Source organism: Vespula pensylvanica, chromosome 5 (genome assembly GCF_014466175.1).
Source record: "Vespula pensylvanica isolate Volc-1 chromosome 5, ASM1446617v1, whole genome shotgun sequence".
Lineage (NCBI taxonomy): Eukaryota > Metazoa > Arthropoda > Insecta > Hymenoptera > Vespidae > Vespula > Vespula pensylvanica.
In genome coordinates, this window is record NC_057689.1 from 7,800,581 (window position 1) to 7,827,478 (window position 26,898).

At 40.6% G+C, this 26,898-nt stretch overlaps 4 protein-coding genes across 4 annotated transcripts; 2 read left to right on the top strand and 2 right to left on the bottom strand.

Moving 5' to 3' along the window:
• Positions 1–2,583: 2,583 nt before the first annotated feature.
• On the bottom strand, positions 2,584–4,634 carry LOC122629726 (malate dehydrogenase, mitochondrial-like). Its single transcript, XM_043813495.1, has 3 exons — positions 3,811–4,634; positions 3,372–3,743; positions 2,584–2,957 (listed from the first exon to the last, which is right to left on the bottom strand). Exons 1-3 carry the CDS (start codon positions 4,249–4,251, stop codon positions 2,661–2,663), a joined length of 1,110 nt encoding a protein of 369 aa, XP_043669430.1. The 5' UTR covers positions 4,252–4,634; the 3' UTR covers positions 2,584–2,660.
• A 216-nt stretch (positions 4,635–4,850) lies between these two features.
• On the top strand, positions 4,851–5,940 carry LOC122629727 (adenylate kinase isoenzyme 1-like). Its single transcript, XM_043813496.1, has 3 exons — positions 4,851–5,105; positions 5,180–5,439; positions 5,565–5,940. The coding sequence occupies exons 1-3, from the start codon at positions 4,973–4,975 to the stop codon at positions 5,874–5,876; spliced, it is 705 nt and encodes a 234-aa protein (XP_043669431.1). The 5' UTR covers positions 4,851–4,972; the 3' UTR covers positions 5,877–5,940.
• Positions 5,941–8,346: 2,406 nt separating this feature from the next.
• LOC122629330 (photoreceptor-specific nuclear receptor-like) lies at positions 8,347–26,575 on the top strand. The gene is made up of 9 exons (XM_043812678.1): positions 8,347–8,556; positions 9,142–9,306; positions 12,746–13,175; positions 16,067–16,170; positions 19,684–19,798; positions 24,084–24,199; positions 24,331–24,542; positions 24,694–24,982; positions 25,368–26,575. Exons 2-9 carry the CDS (start codon positions 9,186–9,188, stop codon positions 25,604–25,606), a joined length of 1,626 nt encoding a protein of 541 aa, XP_043668613.1. The 5' UTR covers positions 8,347–8,556; positions 9,142–9,185; the 3' UTR covers positions 25,607–26,575.
• Positions 19,164–23,617, bottom strand: LOC122629331 (centrosomal protein of 78 kDa-like). Its single transcript, XM_043812679.1, has 4 exons — positions 22,913–23,617; positions 22,357–22,728; positions 20,875–22,113; positions 19,164–20,762 (listed from the first exon to the last, which is right to left on the bottom strand). Exons 1-4 carry the CDS (start codon positions 23,206–23,208, stop codon positions 20,510–20,512), a joined length of 2,160 nt encoding a protein of 719 aa, XP_043668614.1. The 5' UTR covers positions 23,209–23,617; the 3' UTR covers positions 19,164–20,509.
• Positions 26,576–26,898: the final 323 nt, after the last annotated feature.

The window sequence follows — 26,898 nt, forward strand, 5'->3', positions numbered from 1 at the left end:
ATAGTCCGGCTCTCTAATGGCATCTCGAGAAGGACTTATCGCCGGAATCCGTTCTACGTCCACTCGACCGGCCGGTCGTGGTTTAATATTAGAGTATGAGCGATCCGTTAAAAATACTTCTTCGATGCGAAATTCTGAAAATCGCGAATTCCGATTAACTCTTTACGATCGCGACCTGAAAACCTGGTTCGAAACCTTCGTCTCTTCTTCGGACCACCCCGTGAGTTGACTTTTCGAAGTTAGCGAATTTGATAAAGAACTCGATGACTCCTTAATCCATAATTTAGAGATTGTTAGTTCAGACATTCGTTCGTCCTTCTACTTGAAAAAGGAAATATACGAACGAAGCCATTCTTCTTCGATGTGTTCCTATTTTTCTCTCTCTCTCTCTCTCCCTCTCTCTCTCTCTCTCTCTCTCTCTCTCTCTCTCTCTCTCTTTGTCTATTTCTTCTCTCGAACGGGAGTAGGTCTAGCGCTGTTTAATGTCATTAATAAAGTTGCATCAGCATCGAACGCACGGTGATACATCGAACAGAAGGAGTGGCTCGAATAAATGGATCGATGCGATGGATGCGCGTACGTAGAACGAGAGAAAGAGAAATAGAGAAAATTATATCTATTATGCTTTAGGACCAACCATCTCCATTACCTTGATATAGCTACTCGATATAGCACAAAGGAAGATTATCGCACGGCATCTTCCTGGAGAGAGAGGAAGATCGAAAACAGAAACGCGTAGGTATCGAGGAACCGAGTAATATAAATGGATCGGTTCGAACGACGTAATCTGAAATATTCGAGATATGCGACGTGGAAAATCGTAAATGTATAGAGTTAAACGTATACATATATCTAAGTAAGAGAGTGTAGAACGCCTTACGTCAAAGTACTTTACATAAATCTGCCAGCAACGAGAGATCTCGAAGGTTTCGAGCATCTACGACGACCAAGACGACCAAGACGACGATGATGATCGAGCTCTTCGGCCGGTACATACCCCTTTCGGCATCTCTCTTTCGGTATTCCCGACAAAGATAAATCTTTGTCCGTGCACAGTGATCGTTAATCCTAGCGAAATAAGGCCTCTCGACGAGTCTCAGCGCGTTCCAATCGAAACGTTTGAAACTGGTTCGCTAACTCGCTTATCGGTACTTTGAAATTAATCTCTAAAACTATTTTGCGATCGTTAGTTTTCAGATATCTAATGTACGATACTAGTGGCTCACGGCTAATCGTGATCGCGTTATTATCGTGATTTTGTCCTATAAAGATAGAAAGAGATAGAGTATATGAAGAGAGAAAGAGAGAGAGAGAGAGAGAGAGAGAGAGCAAGGAAGAAACAGTACTTCGACTTCTTCGATGAAGTTCCACCAGCTAACATTTGTCCAATTCTAAGAAGTCGTATCTCATGGAAATTTAATGCAAATAAACCGAGAGCCTTTGATCGTAGCTTTTGATGATTACGACGATGGCAACTTTACGAATCGACGAGCGCATAACGATTCGCATAACAATTCGCGTAACGATTCCCACTCGCGTTACCATTCGACGTACGCCAAAGCAAAGCGTTACAGTATCAACGAGAATATCGTTCTGCTTGTCGTCCTAATCTCATTCAAATTCTACCTCGCTCCCTTCTAATCCTACTTTACGTCGTTTTTACGTCGACGATTTACGCGATATTTCGCGCTCGACCTTGTTAACCTGTCGGTCTTTTATACTCGATCGTCGGTCGTGCGTGTCAGCTTTCCACGATTGTTCTAAAATATTGCTAATTCCATCATATTTCATGATACAAAATCTATCGCGATATTCTAATCTCTTCAGGTTTATAGATCGTTAACTTAGAAATCAGTATGACCGGCGTGCGGCAATAAATTCGAGTTGGAAAATATTTTTCTTGCGAGGAAACGTATAAAATTATTAAATAAAAATAAAACAAGAAAGAAGAAAAGAAAAAACAAAGAAAAAAGAAAAAGAAAAAAGAGAAAAACAAACTGAGGGAAACGTGACTTTCCAATAATCGTAGTGTCTTTTCATCGATCAAGCAAGGTAACTAAAGATCGTGACGTTTCCATCTAATTTGCTTCGGCCTAAGAACTAGGTGTAATTTAAGCGCTTATTGGCATATGACTAATTTACGACATAACCGAACCGTTGCGTGTGTCACGCCTCCGCTTTTAACGTTATACGTGCGTTAGTGGTACATCGAGTCCGGCGTACCGACGTGGAAATCATTTCTAACTCTTATCTCATTTGAAAATCCAAGCGGCGAGTGAATTGCTCGTTCGATAGGTGGTACGACGACGGGACGCAAATCATTAACTTTGTCGCACGTTTTATGCTCGTAAACGGGATCATAAGTTTGGATTCTTATTACGGCTTAAATGGTAAATTCTATTTTAAATAAAAATACACATAAAGTTCATTCGGTAGTACTTTAATCATTATTAGAACATTTTTTTGATTCGTAGAAATAGATGTATTTGGATGATTATTCGTTAATGATTTGTACTCGAACGATGTAAGAAAAAGAAACGAAAAAGAGAAAAGAAATACAAAAAAAAAAAAAAGGGAAAGGGAACGATTAATCGATTGATTTTTGTTAAATTTCCTTTTCTTCCAAGAAAAAACAAACTGTTGTAACTTTACGATTGATTTTAAATGTTGCATTTATCGATGTACTTCTCCACTAAGTCGAATTGCTTCCGTAAGGCCTTGACTGCCTCGTCGATGAGTTTTTGCTCGAATACGTTAACCTTGCCGAAACCTAAATTCTTACAGACCCCAGCTGGTCCAAGTAACAATTCGTTCGAGAAGAAAGGAGCCCCGGTCACGTTAGATTCCGTGTATGCGGAAACAATTATGTTTGGCTCGTGGTGAATGGCACGGGCAAGTTTGTGAATAAAGTGCATAGCTCCAAAAGCCATGTAGTACGTGCTACTTAATTTTTTCATCTGAAATGTCAATGAGGTTCGTTAGAAACTATAAAGAAGATCTCACGGTCAAGAAACATTGTCACTGCCATTAATAACAAAAACGTTATTATCTGGTTCGAATATCAAGGCCGTAAATAATGATCGATGGATATGCGATTCGAAACGATCGTTACAACTTCATCAACTTCATCGCATTACCTGTATCGATTATGAAAGCTTCAAGGTTGGCGCCAATACACCACTTATTAATCGTCGCATTTGTAAAGAAATATCGTTAAAAGAACTTCATTCTTTCTATAATAGATTCTTTTTGTCTTCATACATATATTCTTTTTTTGCCTTTTCTTTTTCTTCTTCTTTTTTTTTATATATATATATATATATATATATAAAATCCCAAGAAATAAGTTATAATCTAAGGAAGTTAATTACCTTCACGATTTTACACCCGGCCATTCTAACAGCCTTGGTAAGCTCCATCATTTCCTCCTGCGTCAACTCTACGCTAGGTCGACACTTCGAGAACAATGGAACTATAGTATTCTCCCCGTGACCACCTACAACGGGAACGTAAGTCCATTTTGGATTTATGCAAAATAAATCGGCCAAGTAACGTCGCGCTCTCAAAAGATCCAATTCGCAGATTCCGAATAATTTCGCTGGATTGTAGGTGCAATTTTTTTTGAAAATATGCGCAGCTAAAGGTATCAAGCAGTCGATCGGATCCGTAATTATTGCTATGATTGCTGTAGGACAAGCTTCGGCACAGATCTTACATAAGGGTGAACAAATCTCTGCATTTTCCTATAAAATCAATATAGGAATATAATTGTAGATTTCATTGGATTCATTTAACTTTCAACATACAAACCGTAAAAAGTTCTTCTCGCGTTTCTTTTTCACTCCTTCTCGGGCGACCAGCCGTTATCACTGCAATGTCAACGTCCTTTAGACCTTTACAAAAATTCTCCTTTCCGCATATAGCTTTAATAGGAAGTTCTGTCGGTATCTGATTTAATTCTTCGATTATTCCCGAAAAATCGCTATTATTCAACAATCGAAGTTCCGTCACCGTTCCAGGAGTTATTTTCATCAAATGCGCCAAAGATTGACCAACACCCCCTATACCGATTATGGCAACGCGACAGTCGTATATGCAATGTAATTCGCTTCGATCTCGAGGTAGAGAATCGTTTGAACCTTCTCTCTTCGATATTTTCGTTGGTAAACATTTCTTTCCAAGAAATTCATTGGAAAGATCTGTTTCCAACATGGACAACATTTTGTAAAAACAACGCATTTGTAACCTCATTTTCGAATATTTTTTTCCCCCTTTTTTTAGACTTCTTCTTTTCTTAAGAAAGAGACATTAGAACTCTAACTACTGTTCACTTTTTATGAAAAAGTCTTTTATTTTTCATTCGTATTCATTTAAAATATCTTTTACTCAATATTTTACATCCCTTTCATGTTATATTTAATTTGTAAATCTAAAAAGTGTATTCTCCTAACTTCATAGTAGTATAATATAATTTGATTTATTTCTATTTAAAAGATCGTTGCTCCGCGATTAATAATGAAATGCATGGCATATCATGTAGGTACTTAATATATTATTAATATATTGAAATTTATTGTTAATATATCAGTAATTAAAACCTGATTATCATGCGCAATTTGCGAATTTTATCGCGACTGTAGATATCGACGATACCGCTTTGAAAACTCTGTATCAACCGTTGGTAATCCGAATGATCTATCTGAAGCGTATGTGTTCCAGCCTGTTTTACCGATCGTAGGTATAAAAGAAAAGGAAACGTCCAACCCTCGAACATATAACATCCAATGATATCATATAAAATAATAGTATCAATACGATGCTTTTGCGAGTATCGTATTATAAAAAAAAAATCTTATGTAACATACTTCGCATTCATCGATCTGTCATTTTATTCAAACCTATAAAATTATTTATTAATATAGAAAAGATAAACGCGTTATAACGAAGTTTCTCATCCGAAAAGTGCAATATTATGGGCAATTGCCTTAAACCGAGGGATCCCTTAGAGGCTATTCTTCCGAGAGAGACCGGAATCGATGCATCGGCTGTTAGAGAAGTTAATTTACCGATAGTATGCCTGATCGGTGGACCAGGTTCAGGAAAGTGTTAGTATCATCGTGATAATTAGCTCCGTTCTTTTCCTACACCGTAACGTGTAAATAATAACTCTTTCTTTTAGCTACGCAATCGAAAAAAGTGTCAGAAAAATTTCGCTGGATAATTATATCAAGCTCTGAGATACTTCGCGACGAGGTTCACAAGAGATCAATAAAAGGAGTCGTTTTAGCGAGATATATGTCTCAAGGTCGATTGGTACCAGCCGACGTTTTAATAGAACTAATTAAAACGAAGATGTTGAACCATCTTAACACAACGAATGGATTCTTTTTAACTGGATTCCCACGTGAAAAAGAGCAAGGGAAAATATTTGAAAGACAGGTATTACTTTCGATACGATTGATTTTATTATCTTGAATCGATCCTTAAATCGATCGTCAAACGATCAGAATTTTCAACGTTAATTCGTATTAATCCGCTACATCGATAAATCCGTACGTCGATAGGTGAAACCATTTGATCTGTTGATCTATTTATCAGCGAGGAATTCAGTACTACGTGACAGAGCAATGGCTAAGGCTGTAATGATGAGTGAAAGACTCGAGCAGAGCGAGGAGAGGATGAAAGACCGCATAAACATTTTTCACAAGATGAATAAACCCGTATTACGTCATTACAAGAAAAAACTCGTTGTGATAAACGCCGAGAATGATGATGAAAACGTATTCGCAGACATATGTCGAGAGATGGAGTATATCTTAAAAAAACTATCGGCAGAAAAGCAATCGCGAACCGCTGCTTCATATTCTAGCTCGTAATTGTTATATTGTGTATAGTTTTTCCGAAAAAAACAAAAAGAAAATATTGTATAAAATTTCAAGAAAAAAGAGAGAGAGAGAGAGAAAGAGAGAGTAAGTAGAGTTCGAAGGACGATCGGCTATCGAAATTATAGGCAACATTTTTCTTCACCGGTGTATTACGGAAGGAACATAATCCGCTATCACGATAAATAAGAGCACCCTCTTCCTTCCTATCGCGTTTCTCCTTCCTGAAGCGAGCATCGAATCAAGAGAGTGAGCTATCCGGTGTCGGGAGGGCGTAAAGCGTGCTCTACCTCTCTCTTTCTATTATCGACGTAGAAAAGAGACAGAGATATAGAGATATAGAGCTAGAGATGGGGAGAGAGAGAGAGAGAGAGAGAGAGAGAGAGAGAGAGAGAGAGAGAGAGAGAGAGAGATACGATAGATATTCTAGATAGAAGTGTGCGAAACACAACGAACGATGGCGCGCGCGCGAATAGGTGCTTCGACCTCTTTACGAGTAGGAAGGGTAGAGCCGAAATTGAAAAGCACCCCGGTGCTTTGCCAAGAGAAGGAAGAGGAAATAGTAGGTGGAGGTTGTGGGGGTCGAGAAGAAGGGAGGAAGCGATCGCTGACAAGCGAAAGACCGTATCAGAGGGTAATCCTATTGGTGGACGGTAACGTCGCGACGTCCTGGCGTCATTGGTCTGGCTAGTAGTTCAGGGGCGTGGCCACGATCCTTCCCTCGTTGGCAAAGGGAGGAGGAAGTTCGCTGCATCCCCGGCAACGATTACCGGAAAGCCACCGAGTGTCGTCCGAAGGCAGAAATCCAGCATGGCGGACATCCCCTTCGAAACGACTTTATCACCAACCACCACAACCACTACTATCACCAACACCACCACCACCACCACCACTACCACCACTACCACTACTACTTACCAACATAGATACTCTCGGCTTACCGTAGAACTTTACTTTCCAGGAAACGCGATCTGTTGATGAACGTGACTGGTCTGATCGATGCTGTTGCGTCCCACAAGAGTGAATTGTTTCGTCTATAGGATTGTAAGAAGCAAATAGACTAATCAAATTGCTACGTTTTAAAAAGAATAATTTGCCAATGGAATAACTATATGATTTATTTATGTATATTCCTGTATTTATGAATTAGTATCTATTGATCAGTGTTCTGTAAAGTTTGTTTAGATAGAAAAGATCGAGACGTCAGAGAGAATTAAGAGAGTAATAATAAGAATAGTACTAGTAGTAATAACAGCAGCAGTAATAGTAGTAACAAAACAGTAGTAATAGTGGTAACGATAGCAACAGTAGTAGTAATAGCAGCAGTAATGACAATAGTAATAGTAATAACAACAGTAGCAGTAGTAATAGCAGTAAGCAATATTAGTATTAGTGTTAGTATTAGAAGTAGTAGTGGTGGTGGTGATGGTGGCGATGGTAGTGGTGGTAGTAGTATTAGTAAAGCATCGGAGTTTGACGGTCGCTGCTCCGATCGTTGCCCGTCGATCTCGTCGTTCGATCGAACAACCAACAACCCTCTCTACTCCGATATTCGAAGTTGCGATCCCCCACTCTGCCGTCGAGAGGCAGTACGAAAGGGACCTATCGGATAGAAGCGGTTTGTATGGAAGGGAGCGAGCGTTGGGAGAAAGAGGACGAGTGGTGGGAGGAAGGGATTGAGGAGCAGAGCGTAGCCAACGATCAACAATTGTACCATGGGGCGAGAGGCCAGGGGAAACGGCGGAGAGGGGAGAAGGATGAATGAGCGAGGATCCTAGCGCTGTGGCAGGTTATAGGTGGTGCGCAGGCGTCCTACTAGTCAGACTTGCAGGAGGCTCGCATCGCGCGTCAAACGTGCTGGCTATAGGTTAAATCCTGGCCTTCCTCGTTTTTGTCGTTTTTCCGCCGTTGCCTCCTGATCCCGCCTTCAAAAGTGTCGGTCGACCAATCGGCGCGAGAGCCCACTCTTACCTCTTTCTCATTCTATCTCTCTCGCACTCCCATTTTATCTCTATCTCTTTCTCTCTCGCTCTCTCTATCTATCTCTTTCTCCATTCTCTCTCTCTCTTCCTCGCACCCACGCGTTCGAAGTATGAGAACCGACGGAGACCGACGGATATACTAGACTTCAATTGGCAGCACGATGTCGACGTTGTTCTATCTCGACGACGAGGAACACGACGAACAGCAACGAGTCGACTAGGAACGCGAAGAGACACGAGATGCGAGCCTCGTCGTCTTGTTAGTCGCCGGGAGAACTTAGTTCGAGACTCGCTTGCTCTGCTCGTCGTTGGCCTGTTCTTTCCTAATCTCTCCTTCTCACTTTTCCCTCTTCTTCTTCTTCTTCTTCTTCCATTTCTTCTATCTTTTCTCCTCTTTCTTAACTATCTACGTCCTTCTAGTCCTCCTCCTCCTCCTCCTCCTCCTCCTTCTCTTTGTCGTTCTTCTTCCACTTCTCTGTTCTCTTACGATCCTTTGCGACCTTTGCTTCACATCGTAACGGACATTCGGTGCAATTGGTTCACTTTGCTCCTTCGTTGCGTATAAACACGATAAGAGTATCTCGTTGTCGTTAAATCGCGTGTTGAACGAGTGTTAAATTGAATTATAAGGGGTAAAAAAAACGGAAGAATCACGGAAAGGATCAGAGATTTTCTCGGCGAGCCGGGACTTGGTGAGTACATTCATTTACTTTTTCTATATCTATCAAGATTCTTTATTCTATTTTTTTTTTTTCTTTCTTATTGCTCATCGATTATCGAAAATCAATCTACGAAGGGAAGAAAAAAATCAGTTGAAATCTTCCATTCGAAAATACTACGCGAGAATGATGATTGTTGTAAAAGTGATAATTTCACGATGAATTTGTTTGTGGAAAAAGAAAAAATGTGAAAAAATAGTGAAAATTTGTGTCGTAGAAATAACGTGATACGTTTTAATAATACCTGTAAATACTCGTAATACGTAATTGAGAAAGCTACCTATGTGTTCATGAGATGTATTTGATATTGTAAAAAGATAGTTTCGGGACAATGAAATTTTCAAGATTGAGAACTATCGAACGTTATGCTATCAATAGCGCGATCAAAAAAAATTTAAACGAAGTTATAAAAATAATGTTATAACGCAATACCCTTTTGATGTTTCAATCGTTCGATTGCACAATTTCAATATGTATATATTACCTTATGAGATTGAATATCTTAAAAGAGATTCATAATTTCGAGACTTTTCTATTTCTTATCTCGTTACGTTTAAGGTGAAGTTCCGTTGGTGAGATTCGATGATCATCGAGAAAACATCATGAACGGAGCAACGACCGTTGGTACTTCTGCCGATCTGCAGCATCAGCAGCAGCAATCACAAAACGAAACGGGTTCTGAGCATCCTCGAAGTCCTGCAAGTCCACTCAGCATCCGTCACGGTGAGCGTTAACAAACGATATTACTTTGGCTATCTTGTCCTTTCTTTTCTTTTTTGGCTTTTTTCGAAACGTAAAGGAATATTAAAAAGAGAGACAGAGACAGAGACAGAGACAGAGAGAGAGAGAGAGAGAGAGAAAGAGAGAAAAAGAGAGAGAGAGAGAGAGATGAGCATGTAAATCATCAGAAATGAAATTTCCCTTAGACGGAGTCACGAAATGGGCAAAAAACTACGCGAGTAACGTAGTTTACAGCAACCGAGATAATTAAATGACGTGTTTATTCCTTTCTCTCTCTTTTTCTCTCTCTTTCTCTCTGTCGTAGGTACGCGTCACGATCGTGGTAATTAATTAAACGAGAGAGAAGAAAAGTCATGTTGTCATCTACTATTTGTACGTCGAGTCTAATAAAAAAAGAACTTTTAAAGAACGATAAAATGGCTATCGCACGGGCATCGTATATAATCGGATTCCTATCGAATAGATTCATTCACTATGAGAGAGTAAAGATAGACTCTCGCGTTCGATAAAATCAATCTACGAGCGATCACGCTCGTGTCACACGTAACATTCACGACGTACGCTCGCACGATTATTCCTTTGATTCGATGCTTCCGAAAGCTCTCATAATGTCGTTATCAGTTAAATCCAATGCGTAGGTACGATGCACACGCATCGAAAACAATAATACAGGAACGATCCTCGCACAATGAGGATTCTTGCGTATACGGTTGTATGGGTGTGATTACGTCTGTGTATATGTGTATACACAATAGGACAGGGGCAACATCGTTAGGCCATTAGAGTAATGAAATTTCGGTATGGCCTGGCGGAATGCACGACACGATGCCAAGCCTCGTCGAATGTGCGGGGTTAAACGAGAAAGAAGAAAGTGTCTCGACGTCTCGAAGCCTCAGAATTGAAATCTACGATGAGGGAGAGAGGAAGAAAGAGAGAGCGAGAGAGAGCGAGAGAGAGAGAGAGAGAGAGAGAGAGAATGAACGGATAGGTAACACGGACATAGAGAAAACATGTATACGTATACGATGTGTAGAGAATGAGAAAGAGAGAGAGAGAAAGAGATAGATAGATAGATAGATAGATAGATAGATAGATAGATAGATAGATAGATAGATAGATAGATAGATAGATAGATAGATAGATAGATAGATAGATAGATAGATAGATAGATAGATAGGTAGAAAGAGAGAGATGAGAGAGAGAGAGAGGCGACAGCAGGGGCGTCAAATTTCATTAGCATATCAATGCTGGCGGATGGCGAGGCGCCACCTGCGTCCCTCGTATTACGGGATCATCGTTGGATACTCGAGCGGTTGGGAGAGAGAGGGAGGAGAGAGAGAGAGAGAGAGAGAGAGAGAGAGAGATCGGCAAACGGTGGTATATTTCGAGGGACGCTCCGATGCTTTTCACGCTGAAACTCTCAGAATATTTTCATGGTTAAACTCGTCGGCCGGTTGAAAGGGTAACTTCGAAGACGGAAGGTGTATAGAACCCTTCGGGTTCGAACCTTTTTATCGGAGCTAGTTCCATTTTCAGAGATTAATATAGTATTTTTTTAATTTGGTTAGTAGGTAGGTAGGTAGATAGGTAAGTAAGTAGGTAGATGATAGTAGATATGTAGTTCCTTCGTAAAAAATAACGTCAAGGGAATATATATATATGAAAAAGGGTGACTGGTAATTTTCTTTCTTTCCTTTTTTTTCTCTCTCTTTTTTCCTCTCGTCATGAATGCTTTCGACCCCATGGCATTTAACGAGCAATCCGAACGAGCGTTCGATCGACAAATACGATTTCTACGATAGAGTCGCGGCCGTGACTAATAGAATCGAGTGAAAAATCGCATTTCGTTTTACTACTTTTTCGTTTTATTAGGTCTGCTTTGTTAGCAAAGGTATTACAACAAGTGCCCTTTTAATCTATTTATTAATTGGCAATATTTAATCAACGGCTTTGTCAGGGATCTTCCATTTTTCTCAAAGATTCCTTTACGACCCTTCCTTAAAAAGAGGAACAAGAAGGAAACAATATAAATATTTATGCCAAAGAAATCTCTTTACTTTCTGAGCTTTTTCAAAACTCATTTCTCGATGTAAATACTGTTTGCCTCTACGATCCCTGGTCGTAATCCTTAAGGGGAATCGAAGACGAAACGGTGTCGTCTCCCAAAGGGAAATAAAAAGAAACACGGACGACTTCTTCTTCGATAGAGGAAAAGATCCATGTCGGTAATTTTTTGAGGACTTTAATTCCGATCGTATTTCATCGTAATAACTTTGAAACAAAGGGTGCTGCCCGCGTATTCAATGTTTGAACGATTTTAAATAACCTCGAATGTTCTTCTTTTTAATAAGACGCATGTTGAACGCGCTTTCAAAGAAAGTTCTTGTATTATAAGCTTCGTATAATAAAAAAAAAAAAAGAAAAAGAAAAGAAAAGAAAACAAGATTCGTATTCTATTTTTTCTTCGTGTTTTAAGATCCTTGAATACGTTCAATAAACTAAGTAAATATATACTTATGTATACGCTATTAACATCCAGTCATCAAAGAATAACTTGTAAATTCTACGTGGCGATCCATAACGTTATCGTATTAAGTTCGAAGAGCGCGCAATTATTTTATATGCGATCGTTCTGTTTACGGACCCTCCTTCGTGAGAATCAATCAAGGGTGGAGAGCATCGGTAGGAGGTGCAGAAAGTGGGAAGGGGTTGGGGGTTAGAAAGAAGAGGGGAGGTCAGGGCAGTTTCTCTTTCACATCCTTGCAGTTGGGGTCGCTTGGATATCGGAACACGCGAAAGAGATTTCTAGGATTAGCTTGGTACGACAGTAGGACCGATCAAATCGAACGAATCGTTCGAGAGCCCAGCTAGAAGTCTCATCCCTAATCGTAAATCCTTTCGTCGTGGTCTTCGATAATCGAAGCGATTTTAAGAGAAAGTATAATAAAAAAAAAGAAAAGAAAAGAAATAAATAAAAAACGAAAAGACAAGAAATATTGGAGAAATTTTTCGTACGAAAATATACGATACATCGTTTCGTTCATCTTTCCTTGCTCTTTAACGCGTGATTAATGTTACACGTGAAAAGAAAAGAATTGCGATAAGAAAGAAAATCAAAGTTTTATTTATATTCCGGAGAGAATAAACCTAAATTCGAAAATACGCTGCGTCAACATTTTCTTCCTACATTTTTTTTCTTTTCTCTTTCCTTCGTTAAATCAGCGTTTCGACAATTGTGCAAAGTCTGGTTATATCGAAAGTAAATTAATAAATAATACGTGAACGTTGGTGTTAACAAAAGGTAGAATAATACGTTTAAAGAGATAGATAAAACATCTTGTTGAAATTTTCATTCGAGAAAAAAAAACAAAAAAAAAAAAGATTTCATCGATTTAGTATTTCGTATGATAATTTGTTACAGATTCGGGTGAGAGTAGTGTGATATCTCCTGGATTACCGGAACGTTACAGTCCTTTAGGTGCGACAGGTTCGACATCCAGTCATGATCCTTACGCTTCGAGGCCGGTACAAGAATGTCCTGTACCACTTTGCAGAGGAATGCCAACGGATTTTCCTCTCGCAAGATCTCCGTATCTTACGGCAATCGGTAACGGTCATCCCCATCTCTTGAGTCAAGTTCAACAACAGCATCAACAGCAACAACAACAACAACAACAGCAACAACAACAGCAGCAACAACAATCGCAACACAGTAGCAAGACACCTCGAAGTCTTGGCCTGATATGCGTCGTCTGTGGCGATACCAGTTCTGGGAAACATTATGGGATTCTCGCGTGTAATGGTTGCAGTGGATTCTTCAAAAGAAGCGTCAGACGTAAACTGATATACAGGTGAGTCTCTTTAAAAAATCTCGACTCCCTTGATTTCTCGTTAGAAAACTAAACGATCCGTCAACGAAATTTCGCTATTTCACGTAGGTCCAATGTAAAAAGACGACATATAAACGTCTTCTTTATAGAGTTTCTTAACCATTGTAAAATTGTCTCTTGTTGAAAATGAAAATATAGATAAAAGAGAGATACCTTTGAGTACTAGGATCAAGCGGGAAAGTGGAAGGTTATAGTCGGGTGGCGCCATGTGGCTCGAGTCGAGTGGGCTCATCGTAATACCGGGCAACAATGCAGAACGGCATAATGTTCGAGCTCGACCAACACAAGGGCCCATCGTAGCTAACCCGTATACGCGCGATCGAGCCAGTGGCAAAGCTCCGCGGGCCGTTCGAGGAACTATTAGCATCCCTTGGGAACGGCGATCCATCTCCATCGAATCCCTCTCAACTCAGAATCGGTGTCTGCTACGTTCACGATCCTCTTTACGTTACCACCCTCGATCCACTCCCCGCTTCTCTTCGCCGTTTTAGCTTTACAAGGAGTGTCATATCCTTGCCAAGGATACTCGGTATATAAACTATTAACCCATGATATCCTCTTCTCTCTCTCTCTCTCTTTCTCTCTCTCTCCCTCTTTCTTTTTTTCTTCTTTTATCTTTCACATCTTTTCATCTACAAAGTAAGCTTTTACAGATGTACATAAATGTTGATTTAAATATAAATAAATTACGAATCAATTTAAAAAGATCCATGGATCGAAAGACATATTGACAAAATATTGCAACACGTAATAATATATACGGTTTAGAAAACAGATCGAACATTCATCGATAAGAAAGAAACTAACTCGGCGATCATAACCTTTGCCAAGTGTTTTCACCAAATACCGCTGAACAAATAAGTTAGCAAACACCGACCGAATCGTAAAGCAAATATTTCAATCATCGAAACGAAAGCGGTACGAGCGATGTATCTACGGTCATAAGGAAAACAATTACGTCTGTATTTCTTTAACACCTGTTACAATAAAACAACAATATCGAGCCGGCCTTTTGATGAGTTCGTGAACGCTACGAGAGAACGAAGAGAAGCCGGTCGTCGATCCCTCGCTCTTCTTGGACAAGTACGTTTTAATCGATCCTTTTTGAGGTCATCGTAACGCCGTTCACCTTTTTTTATTCTCCCAGTATCCGTTCCTGTCAGATGGTCGTAACGCGGTAAAGACCGAAGAGCCTTCGCACAGATAACCAATTACTCGGTAAGGGGAAAAGTGCAGGGGTTCGCTAGCTCCGGTGAGAGAAAGAAAAAGAGAGAGAGAGAGAGAGAGAGAGAGAGAGAGATAAAGAAAGAGAGAGAGAAAAAGAGAGAGAGAGAAAGAGAAAGAGAGCTGCGACAGATGCGTCCCGACGTCGCGCCGACCACAATCGACGGATTAACCGTAAGCTCGACACTACTTTGACCGGCCGATCCTATCAATTTCCGAATAAAATTAAACGCATCCTCGATCGGATAAGATTCGAAATCTCTTAACTCGTTAATAGGAAACCCTTTTACGTGACATATCTCGATTTTAAGGACTACTATCGAGATTGTAAAAAAGAAGGATAATTTTCTCCAATGTTAAAATCTCTCTTGGGAGAGAGAAAGAATGACCGTCGAAGCACGTGCAAAGATTCCGCTCGATCGAAGAAGTATGAGAAAGAGAGAAAGATAGAGAAAGAGAGAGAGAGAGAGGAAAAGAGGGTCGAGGAAGAAGAGTCGGGTAAATAAATGCGTGATGTGGTTCTGAAGGGTGAATGGAAAGGAAGAGGAGTCCGTTCGTTCTATCTCTCTCTCTCTCTTTCTCTCTCTCTCGTTCTCTCTCTTTCTCTCTTGGGTGTCCCCCATCGCATGTGCCCAGTCCAAGAGTGTGTCCTACCGCGAGTGTGCGAGAGTTCGTGTGTGTTCGAGCTCCGACGGGGTGTGAACGCAAATCAATTTGTGCGACGCCACCCGCTGGCACGGCACGCAGCCACCCTTCGATGCCCGGTCGCTTTGGATCCGTTCTCGTCGCGTTCCAATCGCCTCGGGTCAGGATGGTCGACCGACCGGATATCTCAAGCTCCATCCTCCTTCTCCATCACCCAGTCGACCTAGCCCGTTCGTTGTTTGTTTCGCCCGATTCTCAGCTCCTTCTGACTGACGTCAGTTAAAATCGTGCTAACAATTACAACTAAATTGATCAACGCTGTTACCCTACTGTTAATCCTTTTGAACTTTCTTCATCTTTCTCTCTCTCTCTCTCTCTCTCTCTCTCTTTCTCTCTTTCTTCTTCTTTTCTATCTCTTTCTTTCTATCGCATCTTTTTCCATCTCTATCCGTTTTTATCGGTCTGTCTGTCTATCTGTCCGTCTGTCTATCTCTCTATCTGTTCGAACTAGAATCGTAATATTCTGATCGGTGATCGAATTCGATAGAAACGCGATTCGACTTTTTCTCGCACTAAGAAAAGCGAAAGAATAAAGGAAAGAAGACTTGGTCCCTTCTGGAGGCTCGCGGAGAACGAAGTGTACCGGCGCTACCGCGGGATTGGACGAGATTAAGGGGGATAAGAAGAAGGTACGTGACCCCCGGTTGGTCGGCTCTTTACGTTACTCCGCTCCAAGGGATAACCGGGTTAGCTCAACAATGAAAGTAATCGAATTTAACGCCATCTCCCGAGTGCGCAGCCTGGATTTTCGACGAGCGAGCCCAGGAGTTTATCGTCTTGCTCTCTAATAGTAACAGCCAAAAACTCTCGATCTATCTCCATTCGACTCTACGATCTTATTCGGCAAAATCGATGAAACAATTTTTCATCATTTCGAACACCGCGAAAACACGGTATTACAAAACTATTTCTTTTTGTTACAGGTGTCAGGCTGGAACAGGAAGATGCGTCGTGGACAAGGCACACAGAAATCAATGTCAAGCGTGTCGCCTGAAAAAATGCATGCAAATGGGAATGAACAAAGACGGTAAGTTGAAAATGATCGAATTAAAAAATTAAGTAATCGGGAATATCGTTTTGCCAGGGAATCATATCGAAAGAAACGATAGAAGTCGATCGCTCGGTGGGAGACTACCGAAACGATACCTTTGGATAATCCGTTCTCGAATCAATCAGAGTAGACGTCCCCTGTGTATTGCGATCAGGAAATTCGATGGAGGAGGGCCCTTTATGTTCGCGACATAAATAACTGGATGAGAACGGAGAGAACGCGTTTCGCGAGATAGAAAGAGTAGGGACCAACCAACGGTTTGGTTGTAGATAGTAAAAGATGAGAATAAACGAAGGAATGAGGAGAAAGTGTTGGAGGGAACGGAAGGAGGGATGAAGCTGGTTGAGATGGGGGAGGAGGAGGAGGTGAAGGAAGAGTATGCCGATGCTTCTAGAATCGTTCGATTCAACTCTTAATGCCTCTCGACGAGACACGGCAGCACCTGCTTCTCTTCTTTCGCTTCTTTCTTTCTCTCTCTCTCTCTCTCTCTCTCTCTCTCTCTCTCTCTCTCTCTCGCTCTTCCTCCTTTTCCCTCTCACACCCCTCTCTATATTCTTTTCCTTTTCCCCCTCGTCCTCCTCGTGCAATCTCGTTTCGCCTTACCGCTAACTTTCTTATTGCCGAACTCGACGTCGACGTCGTAAGGTAGAATTGGATCGAATCGACGCAGCAGAACTTCGTCGTCGACGTCAACGCCGTCGTTTCGTACGAGTTTAACGAGAATTATTGCGATTCTCGCTCTTTCCGAACAGGTTAATCTTAGATTCCAGTATCGTTCACTCGATACTAGTTTATAGACTTCTCGTAGAATTTTATCTTGTTTCAAGGATGTACGAATTGGCACGTCACCTTTCATTTAAATCAATCAATCAATAAATATCGATTTTCTATTAATCCTGATAATTTGTTAATTGTTAATTGTTAATGTGATAATTGCTTAATTAACAATTCTTCTATACCGTGCCCACGCAAATTATCGTACCATTAAGAAATCTTTTTACGTCACCTTCTGTCTAAAAATATATTTGTAGAAGTATTAAAAAACGGGAAAAAAAAAGGAAAGAAAAAGAAACAGTTCATTATAAAATTTCTATTACTAGAAAATCTAAAATTTCGTATTACTTATGAATCTCAAATCCAACGTTCGTTAGAATAATTCTCAAATCGTTCGCCTCATTAGAAGGAATGACGCAAGTATCGCTAAATCGAAGAAGAAGGATAGTTTGCCGTAGAAAGCTCGTTCCTGTGGTTCGCCACAACTACCAGGATAACCACTACTACCACCATTAGACAAAACTCCGTTGCCGGTGTCGCGGTCGTCCTTTGCCATCGTAAACACTACAGTCGTTAACGATGGTCGCGTGGCTCTCGAACGGCCCGAAGGGTTAATTGGAGGAAATAAACGTATGCAAGCAGGCGGTACTTCGTGCGATGTGCATGCGGAAATCTGAGTCTTTCGACTCCCGTCCTTCAGCCACCCGCTACGATTCCCATCCATTTGCAATTATTACACTTCTACCTACGTACGTGCGAGAAAAGCACAAGATAGAAAGAAAGAGAGAGAGAGATAGAGAGAGATAGAGAGAGATAGATAGAGAGAGAGAAATGCCGTAGGGTAAAGGGCGACGAGCGTTTATCTCTTCGAATGGAGGATAGCGTGGTTCAGAAAAAAGATGGGAGTCAAAACGGAGAGAAAAGGATAGAAAAAAGGGAATAAGAGAGAACGTGTGACAGAAAGAGAGAGAGAGAGAGAGAGAGAGAGAGAGAGAGAGAGAGAGAGAGAGAGAGAGAGAGAGAGAGAGAGAGAATGAAGGACGACGAGGAAAAGGCTCGGCAAGAGACAAGAGGGACCCTATTAAGCCGCTCAGCAGGCAGCAACGCGACGAAAGTAAAGCGAGCCGACACGCTTTTTTATTATTACGAAATTACTGCACAACCGTGGCACGGTTTAAAAGGATGCCCACCTTCCTGTACTCCACTCATTCTCCGCAGCCTAGAAAAATGCTTCTACTCGAGCATTACGCGCCACTGAGTGCCCTTATCGTGGCTCCATTAAAGCTTAACGCCGCGTGTTCACGAGAATCTTGCTTTCTATCTCTCTCTTTCTCTCATTTTTTTTTTTTTTGCAATCTTTTTTTAGCGGACCTTTTTCTTTGCGTTTCGACTTTGTCCCTTCCAGGGATTCACTCAGTCAGTCCTCTTTACGCGATACGAGTTTCGACGAGGTATCGCAAGCCCTTCGACGCTCGTTAAATTTTTACACTACCAGCTTGTGTCCTTTTCGATCGTGTCGCTTCTCTCTCTCTCTCTCTCTCTCTCTCTCTCTCTCTCTCTCTCTCTCTTTCTCTCTTTTTCTTACAAACGAGATGACACATCGTTTTCGTGACGATCGAATGACTACGAAGATCAAAGCGCGCTCATTTGAATATATTCGCGAAACGAGCGCGTTAAGAACGACGCGGAAAGTAATTTGGCCGCACGAGGTGTCGCGTGTCGTTGCCGAATCGTTCGTCTGTGAGAACACAGACTGTCTCGTTTGTTTCTTTGCCATGTTTTTCCAAACACGCCTTCTTTTACAGCCGATCGCTCGGTCTCTATGTCTCATTCTCTTGTTTTTTCTATCTCTGCTAGCTAGAGATCGCGAGGGCGAAGTTTGCGGGTGACGATGGTGGATCAGTTTTAAATTAATTATATAATTATAGACGATTTGATCAATACCGAAATACCACGTACAGTATTTTCTATATAGAATATATCGTAACATAACAATTAACTAATTCCTACTGCTATAACTAACGATGAAACATATTTCTCTCTGTTTCTATCTATCTATCTATCTATCTATCTATCTATTTTTTTATCTAACTATCTACCTACCTATCTATCTGTCTATCGGTCTATCCATTTATCTATCTATCTATCGTAATAAATGCTCCTTGTTCTCTCGTATCATTTTTAAAAATGACCTCCAAGAAAATAAAAAACCATGAAAAAGAAAAGAGGAGAAAGGAGAGAAGAGTATTCTCTTTGGAGAATATCGGGTGGTGGAAACGTACGAATCGATCGCCGATGAGAATACCACGCTCGTAGAATGGGAGTTACCTAACGGCGAATATACAGGCAAACAATAACGTGGCTGATTTCTGCGTGTCCGTTAAACTCCGTGCTTGTCAAACGCACAATGTTCGCATGACATAACCGTGAGTTACGTGAATTTGACGAGACGCGAACAAGAGATAGAGATGAGGGATAGATACAGAGAGAGAGAGAGAGAGAGAGGGAGAGAGAGAGATGGAGAGAGGGGTTGGCCGTTGAAGGCGGAGCGCGTTTGTTCCCTGATTAATCTGCCGAGAAGCAACGAAGCGAAATCATCGTAATATTTCAATTACCTCTCAATGAGTTCGCCACCCATCGTGCTTGAAAATCAAACTCATCGAATTTACAAAATAAAATTCGAGAGAGTAAAGGAAATAATATTTTTCGTTTCAGCTGTTCAGAATGAAAGACAACCTAGAAACACAGCGACTATAAGACCGGAGGCACTGGTCGAGATGGACCAAGAAAGGGCACTTCGCGAGGCTGCAGTAGCCGTTGGTGTTTTCGGGTAAGTCCTTAAACATCTAATCGTCGTATTTCTAATCTTTACCGTTTCTATACGATCGCTCGACGAGGAATAGAATGGAAAGCATAACAGCATCGAACCGTTTATTATCGTGACGCAAACGAGGTCTCGTTTAAAGGCTTCGTACGCGTAAAAGCGAGGACGACGGTGATCGATAATCGACGACACGTCGAGAGATAAAGAGAGAAAGAGAGAGAGAGAAAACGAGAGAAAGAGAGAGAGAGAGAGAGAGAGAGAGAGAGCAAGAGAGAGGAAGAAAGAGGAGCACACACCGGACGACGTTGCTGGAACGTTTGATCTTGTGCTGCGCAACGACTTACCTTTCACCATTCACGTTGCGAACAAGATCGCTCGCGACACGCCACGCCGAGCGTGATCTATCATGAAAAATTACCTTTGACCGGTAGCCCGTGCATAGGCGTTTTTCAAGTAACCGGCGACCCAGGCCGGAAGTAATGGAAAATCCATAGAGTGCCAAGGGGTGAACGTTAAAAGCGATAAACGACGACGTTCCCGATCGCATCTTCTCTCTTTTCTTTACTAAGAACCGTTTGTGAACTTTCCATTGCAAAATGATAAACGATATCTATTTCATGTACAATCACAGAGCTTAAGAAAAACGTGGATATACAAACGACCTCTAATCTTAACTGCTTTTCCATTTGCTAATAGATATTTCAAATAGATTCTTTATCAGGCGATTAAAAAGTTCCCTTCGACTTCGCCGTTGACGAAACGAAGGAAAATGTTTCTTGCTCTGTCCACGGAAGACACGTTACATTTGTCCCCAGCATCAAAACGATCAAGAACACAACTCTTCAAGGAAGGTCCGACTACGTCTGGATTGTCGCCGATATTTCTTTCAACTCGTACCGGTGTAACTGGCGAAGGTAGCTTCCTCCTTACATCTCCTTCGGATTTTACGAACTTCTGAATCTTGTCGAATCTATCGATATAAGATTTATAAATGAAATTATATATGGATTTGGTATTCGAAGAAATAGAGAGAGAGAGAGAGAGAGAGAGAGAGAGAGAGAGAGAGAGAGAGAGAGACTAACCTGGATGATTCAACGACCAGTTCATTTTCTTCCTCCATTATTTCTTCTTCCTGTTCTTCGTCCTCGATATCAACGACGTATCCTCGTCCTAGATTCTCAGACTTCGTCTTTCTAACGACAGTGTCAACGCGATGTTTCACGTCCTTGCTAACCAAAAGACCCTCCTCTGAATTCTTTTTATCGAACCTCGTATTTCTAGTTAGACTTTCCAATAATTCTACCAATCTATCGAACGAAGCACAAATGTCGTTCAATGATCGTTGACTGACCAATAAGAAACCGTCGGTCTCTCGATCCTTCTCTCTCAATATATTTTCTAAATCGGCTAAGTCGCCACTCATCGCTCTCAGTTTCGTCTCGGCTATTTCACGCTTTGCTTTTTCATGTGCGATCAAAAGATCTTGACGTTTGCTTTCCTCCAACAAATGATTGTTAGTCGTTCTTGCCAGCATCAATTCTCTCATCATTGCCGTGATCTCTTCTCTCTCTTCGTTCTTTTTCTCCAAATCGATTTTCTCCGAGTATCGAACGCTCGATTCACTTACCTCGAGCGAATTCGTCGTCTCAACGATCGGTTTTATTCGTGACTGAAGATCTAGATGCAAGGAAGGTTTATCGGACGGCTGTGTCACGGCTCCATTCCGTTCCGTCTTTTGATAATTCACTTTTCGTGTTTTCACAAAAGAAGTTAAAATTTTCGACCTGTTAACGGGATTCGAAACCGAACTTTCTTCTCTTTGATTTTTTTTCCTGTACGCACCATTGACCTCGTTCTCCTTGTTACTCTTCTTGTTATTATTCTTCATTTGAAGATTCATCGAAGATATCTTCCTATCTCTTCGTGACGAATTCAACCAGCCGTACTCGCCATTTTCCTTACCATCTAAACGTCGTAAAATCTCACCGATTAGATTTTCGTTCATGTTTGGATTCTGTCGTACGTCGAGAACCGTCAGAGAAGAATTCTGCTCCAGGAGTCCGATAAGATCGTCACCTATCTGATCGGTTAGGCCACAATGCCGAAGGTCGACCGCCTTCAACCATAGACTATCTCTAATAGCTTCGATTATCTTCAATACGACGGAGTCACCCAAGCGAGGATTATCGCTGAGAGTCAATCGGCGTAGACCAGGCATCGCTTCGATATTTGGCTCTCGATATCTCAGGGATTGTTTCCAGGTGTCATGATAAAGCGATAATTCTTGCCTTGATAAGGTGGCGGCTAGAACCGTGCCGCATCTTACGTTGAATTTTAATTCGAATTAATACGATACCGTCGAGTGAAAATCGATCGAATGGTTCGTCATGAAAATGACATAAGGCATATATAACAATAACGAGATATTAACAAGACGAGAAAGATTGAAACCCGTTACGTTATTGCATAACGCTGTTTATAAAGGATATTATAAATAAACTAACGTAATCAATAGAAACGACTTATGTGAATATGATAGATTATGGTCTCAAGTCTCGTCTAACCTGGACGTAAGATCGCAATCGCTCAAATTCAACGATCTGATCGTTCGTACGTCGGTTATCGCACGACAGACGAGTTCGCAGCCAGCATCGCCGATGTAACAACGTTGAAAGGAAAGATGTTCGAGCGTTTCCGTGCCAGCGAGGCCGACGCACAAGACCGCCAAACAGTCCGTCGGAAAGGGTATACCCTCTAGCTCCAGACGAGTCAAACTGTACGAGTTCCTCACGCATTGCCCGATGCTATGGGATAGCCATTCCAGAAGACATTGAGTTAATGCACCAGGACCTTTCGATCGAACTTTATCTTCGAAACTCACGTTGCCAACTTCCGACGGTTTGCGATATTGATATCTACTACGTATGCTGATCGATCTGAATGAAAAGAAATTACCGTTCGATAATTGACGAGAAACTATCTGGATCTTTGATTAACTTATTATAATTATTATTCCTTTAACTAGAAATTAACTAGAAATTTACGAGTCTACGATAGGATATCACTGATACGAATTATTCGGCGTCTAGAGAATGATGTAAAGATAAAGTGTAACGAGACCTGAGGCTACGATCAAGCGACAAGGCGTTCAGAATAGGTCTCCAGTCCTCCATCTTAACGCGATCGGTCGTAAAGTCCAAGTTATAGGGTAATGTCACGCAGATCACCGGTAAAGGTCTCAGATGATACTTCTTGCAGAGTTCCATGTAACAAGCGGTGAAATCCTTTCCGGTTGGTAAGATCATCTCGTTCGTGCTTATCATAGTCGACGAAATTTCACCGTTTTTATGCTTACGATGAGACGTCGTCGCCGTCGGCTGTGGCGACGACGACAACGTCCCACTCATCTCAACCATCTATGTGACTTTTACGACAACACAAGTGCCGTCAAGTTTCTCAAGTCACTTCTTCCAATATTTCCAGGATGCTAAAATCGATATAATTCATCTGTCAATAATATTTCGTTTATCGTCGTTTCTCTCTTTCACATCCATTTCATTGATACTAAATAATCTTTAATAATTGAATAGAAAACTAATCATAGGGTTAACTTTTCTGTCATATCATATTCAATAGACATTTTTTAATAGATTCTCAATGTTCCTACGATTCTAATTTTCATCATTTATCAAATACTTTCAAATTATAGATCTAATAATTGCAAATGTGACTCGAAGGAAAATTAAAAGGAATATTCTACGTGTTTCTCTTCGTTCTCGTTCAACAAGAAAAATAACGATGTAGTAATAATTAATAATATAAAATAAAAAGACTCGCTAACCTCCGTTATCACTATCGGGACTTCGACCGTGCGCCTTTCTCTGATCCGACGGCCAACGTCATCCGTACCATAAGCCTGGAGAATCGAATAAATCTTTCTTGGACGTTTGAGGTAAAAGAAAATAAGAAAATAAAAACGGGGTATTATTAAGAGGGCAAGAGAAAAAGAAAAATAAATTCGCGAGTTTGGCACGAGTTTATCTCGCTTGACCCACCCCGAAAGATCGACGAAAACGAAATTACGGCGAGAGACGGCGGTCGACACAGTACGCAAACAAAATTCGTCAGATCACCGCCGTGAAACTGTCGATTTTCTTATCATTTCGATATCCTTCCTCTTTTAACGCGAATCGAGCGATATACATAAACGCGATATGAACGGAAGAAGACATTATAGCGATACCAATTGGCCGATGAAAAAAATAAAATCGTTTATCGCTTTAATTTCTAGACCACCGGTATCTCTAGCAATGGCAAGATACACGACACCATTACCTTTACCTTCGATCGCACCAACGACGAATTCAACGACTACGGCGACTCCTCCCAGACAAGAGACCGAAGATGGTAAGCCCAATACCGGCTCTTGTCAATCTGATCAAGACGTTACAACTATTTTTCGATAGAAACATCTTATCCGACAAAAAGATCTATATCTAAGAAATTCGTAAAATAAAATTGGCCAATAATTCGGATAGGTAATGCTTCCGAGGACAGCATAGACGTGACGAACGAGGAACCATTGACACCTCAGAGAAGTGGATGCACTCAACTTCCACCTGTCATACCCTCTCTATATTCTCCGGCTAGTGCTGAGACCGTCTACGAGACAAGTGCAAGATTACTCTTCATGGCTGTTAAATGGGCGAAGAATCTTCCTTCCTTCGCGAGTTTACCCTTCAGAGATCAGGTACTACCTATTAATACAGCCATGATAATATATATATATATATATATATATATATATATATATATATATATCCGAGCGAAAACTCGAGCCGAAACAAAAAACAGAGGATTCTTGTCATCGCTTGTCTCGTGCAATCACGCAATCCGTTCAGGTGATCTTACTGGAGGAGGCCTGGTCAGAGCTCTTCCTTCTAAATGCAGTCCAATGGTGTCTACCTCTCGAATCATCACCTCTCTTCAGTGCTCCCGAATTGACGGCGTTAACCCTTTCGCCTCACCAACATCCACATTCGGGGCTTCATCTGCAGAACACCACTGGGAAACCGAGTCAAGTTGCGGCTGATGTAAGACACCTTCATGATACCTTGCAAAGGTACAAAGCTGTTATGGTTGATCCAGCGGAGTTTGCCTGCATGAAGGCCATCGTACTTTTTCGACCAGGTAAAACGAGAATGTTTTTTTTCTCTTTTCTCTTTTCTTTTTCTTTTTCTCTTTTCTTTACTACATCGTTTATCAGATACGCAAGCCAAACGTATTTTGTCATTTTAAGTGTCCTCCGCCGACAAAGAATTCTCGCGAAATTCGTACAATTCATCGTTCTTGTCGTTCTCGTTCTAAAATTGGTTTTGACGTTAGCTTTTGTAAAATATAGACGTCGATCGATGATTAAAACTGTGCCACGTATAAAAAAGAATTATCTTGTAAGAATTAAGACCGTACCAAGCCACGATTAAGACGTTATCGTTCATTTAATTTTCTTACGCATTCGTAATAACTTCTTTTTCCAAATTTATTTTCGAAAATTCTTTCTTATCATTTCTCGTAGAAACTCGTGGACTGAAGGATTCCAGTCAGATCGAAAATCTTCAAGATCAGGCTCAGGTGATGTTAGGACAACACGCGAGAGCCCAACAACCAGGAAGTCCGGCACGTTTCGGCAGACTTCTACTTCTTTTACCCTTGCTGAGAGCAGTACCTGCAGCGAGAGTAGAGTTAATATATTTCCACAGAACCATCGGTAATACGCCCATGGAAAAAGTGCTTTGCGACATGTATAAAAACTAATAACCATCATCGACGACGATCGACGATCGACGATCAACGACGACGAAAATGTTTTACGTAACAAAAAGAAAATATCCGGCAAACATTTCGTTTTACAAAGAAACGAAAGTTTTGGAAAGAGAAAGAAGAAATGAAATGGCCTAAAAAAGGTGGGGGAGGAGACGAGGATTTTGATGAGAGAACTTGGTGAGAATCGTTATACGGAAAATAGCACCTTGTTTCGATACTACGAAAGAAACGGCATCTAAAAAGAGAAAGCGAGAAAATGAAAATGGAATAGAATAAGAGGAAATCGAAAAGATCGTTGTTTGTGGCGGTCGCAATATGAGTGTATAAAAATATGTGTATTTATTTATTATATAGAAGATGTTTATCGAACCATAGGTTCGAATATGTCGAACAGATTATTTCCGAGGAGATTCACATACACATACATACTGACAGCAGAGAGACACACATACACGTATACGCACCACACGCATCACGTATATTGTTGTCGAGTATGAGAGAGAAAAGAAGATAGCGATCTGAACTTTGTCTTCTCATTTCGTTCATTCTTTATTTTTTTATTTTTTATTTCTTCCCTTTTTATCTTCAACATTTTTTTCTTTTTCGAATATAATTTTTAATTTATTCGTTATACGGAACGAGGAAGATTCACGAGGCTTCCAAAAGAAGCACGACGTACATATTACACGTACTAACATACATCGCTACGAATGTCCAAAAATAAATATATAGTTGTTACCTCGATGGTGTAAAGTTAGAAGAAAAAAAAAAAAAAAAAAGAAAAAAAAAAGAAAAGAGAGAGGAAGGAAAAAAAATGAAATAGACGTATGTTCAGCCGTGCTTCAACCTTTATACTTCGTGTTGTGATATTGTTCATTGTAAAAGTGTACGTACTCGATCGATGCATAACGATGTAACGATAACGTCATTACTTGTAATAAAAGAGAAACGCGATTAAAAGATCTACAAATTTTAACTTATCTCATAACGCATGCATCATTTTGGCCGAACTTTAATATATTAAGGGGAAAAAAAAAAAAAAAAGAAAAAGAAAAAACAGAAACGAGGTAAGTACCATATTTGTCTCTCAAATGAAAAAACTAATAATGCATATACAGGGTGTTCCAAAACTGTCAACGATTATTTCTTTAAAATCATTATAATGATAATAATAAAAGAATTAATAGTAGATATTGTGAAAGAACAAACTCAAATAAATATATACAGTAGAAATATGAAATAATATAAAATGATTGAGATGCAATAGTGGGCAAATATGTAAG

Excerpts from the sequence above, each read along its gene's own strand:
- LOC122629330 (XM_043812678.1), top strand. The coding sequence starts at position 9,186 with ATGAACGGAGCAACGACCGTTGGTACTTCTGCCGATCTGCAGCATCAG. Across the intron at positions 13,176-16,066 it reads AGACGTAAACTGATATACAG|GTGTCAGGCTGGAACAGGAA; the intron begins GTGAGTCTCTTT and ends TTTTTGTTACAG. Across the intron at positions 24,983-25,367 it reads CATCGTACTTTTTCGACCAG|AAACTCGTGGACTGAAGGAT; the intron begins GTAAAACGAGAA and ends CATTTCTCGTAG.
- LOC122629726 (XM_043813495.1), bottom strand. The coding sequence starts at position 4,251 with ATGAGGTTACAAATGCGTTGTTTTTACAAAATGTTGTCCATGTTGGAA. Across the intron at positions 3,744-3,810 it reads CGCGAGAAGAACTTTTTACG|GAAAATGCAGAGATTTGTTC; the intron begins GTTTGTATGTTG and ends TTGATTTTATAG. Across the intron at positions 2,958-3,371 it reads CCGGGTGTAAAATCGTGAAG|ATGAAAAAATTAAGTAGCAC; the intron begins GTAATTAACTTC and ends TTGACATTTCAG.
- LOC122629727 (XM_043813496.1), top strand. The coding sequence starts at position 4,973 with ATGGGCAATTGCCTTAAACCGAGGGATCCCTTAGAGGCTATTCTTCCG. Across the intron at positions 5,106-5,179 it reads TGGACCAGGTTCAGGAAAGT|CTACGCAATCGAAAAAAGTG; the intron begins GTTAGTATCATC and ends TCTTTCTTTTAG. Across the intron at positions 5,440-5,564 it reads GGAAAATATTTGAAAGACAG|GTGAAACCATTTGATCTGTT; the intron begins GTATTACTTTCG and ends GTACGTCGATAG.
- LOC122629331 (XM_043812679.1), bottom strand. The coding sequence starts at position 23,208 with ATGGTTGAGATGAGTGGGACGTTGTCGTCGTCGCCACAGCCGACGGCG. Across the intron at positions 22,729-22,912 it reads TCGCTTGATCGTAGCCTCAG|ATCGATCAGCATACGTAGTA; the intron begins GTCTCGTTACAC and ends CTTTTCATTCAG. Across the intron at positions 20,763-20,874 it reads CTGGTCGTTGAATCATCCAG|ATTCGACAAGATTCAGAAGT; the intron begins GTTAGTCTCTCT and ends TTATATCGATAG.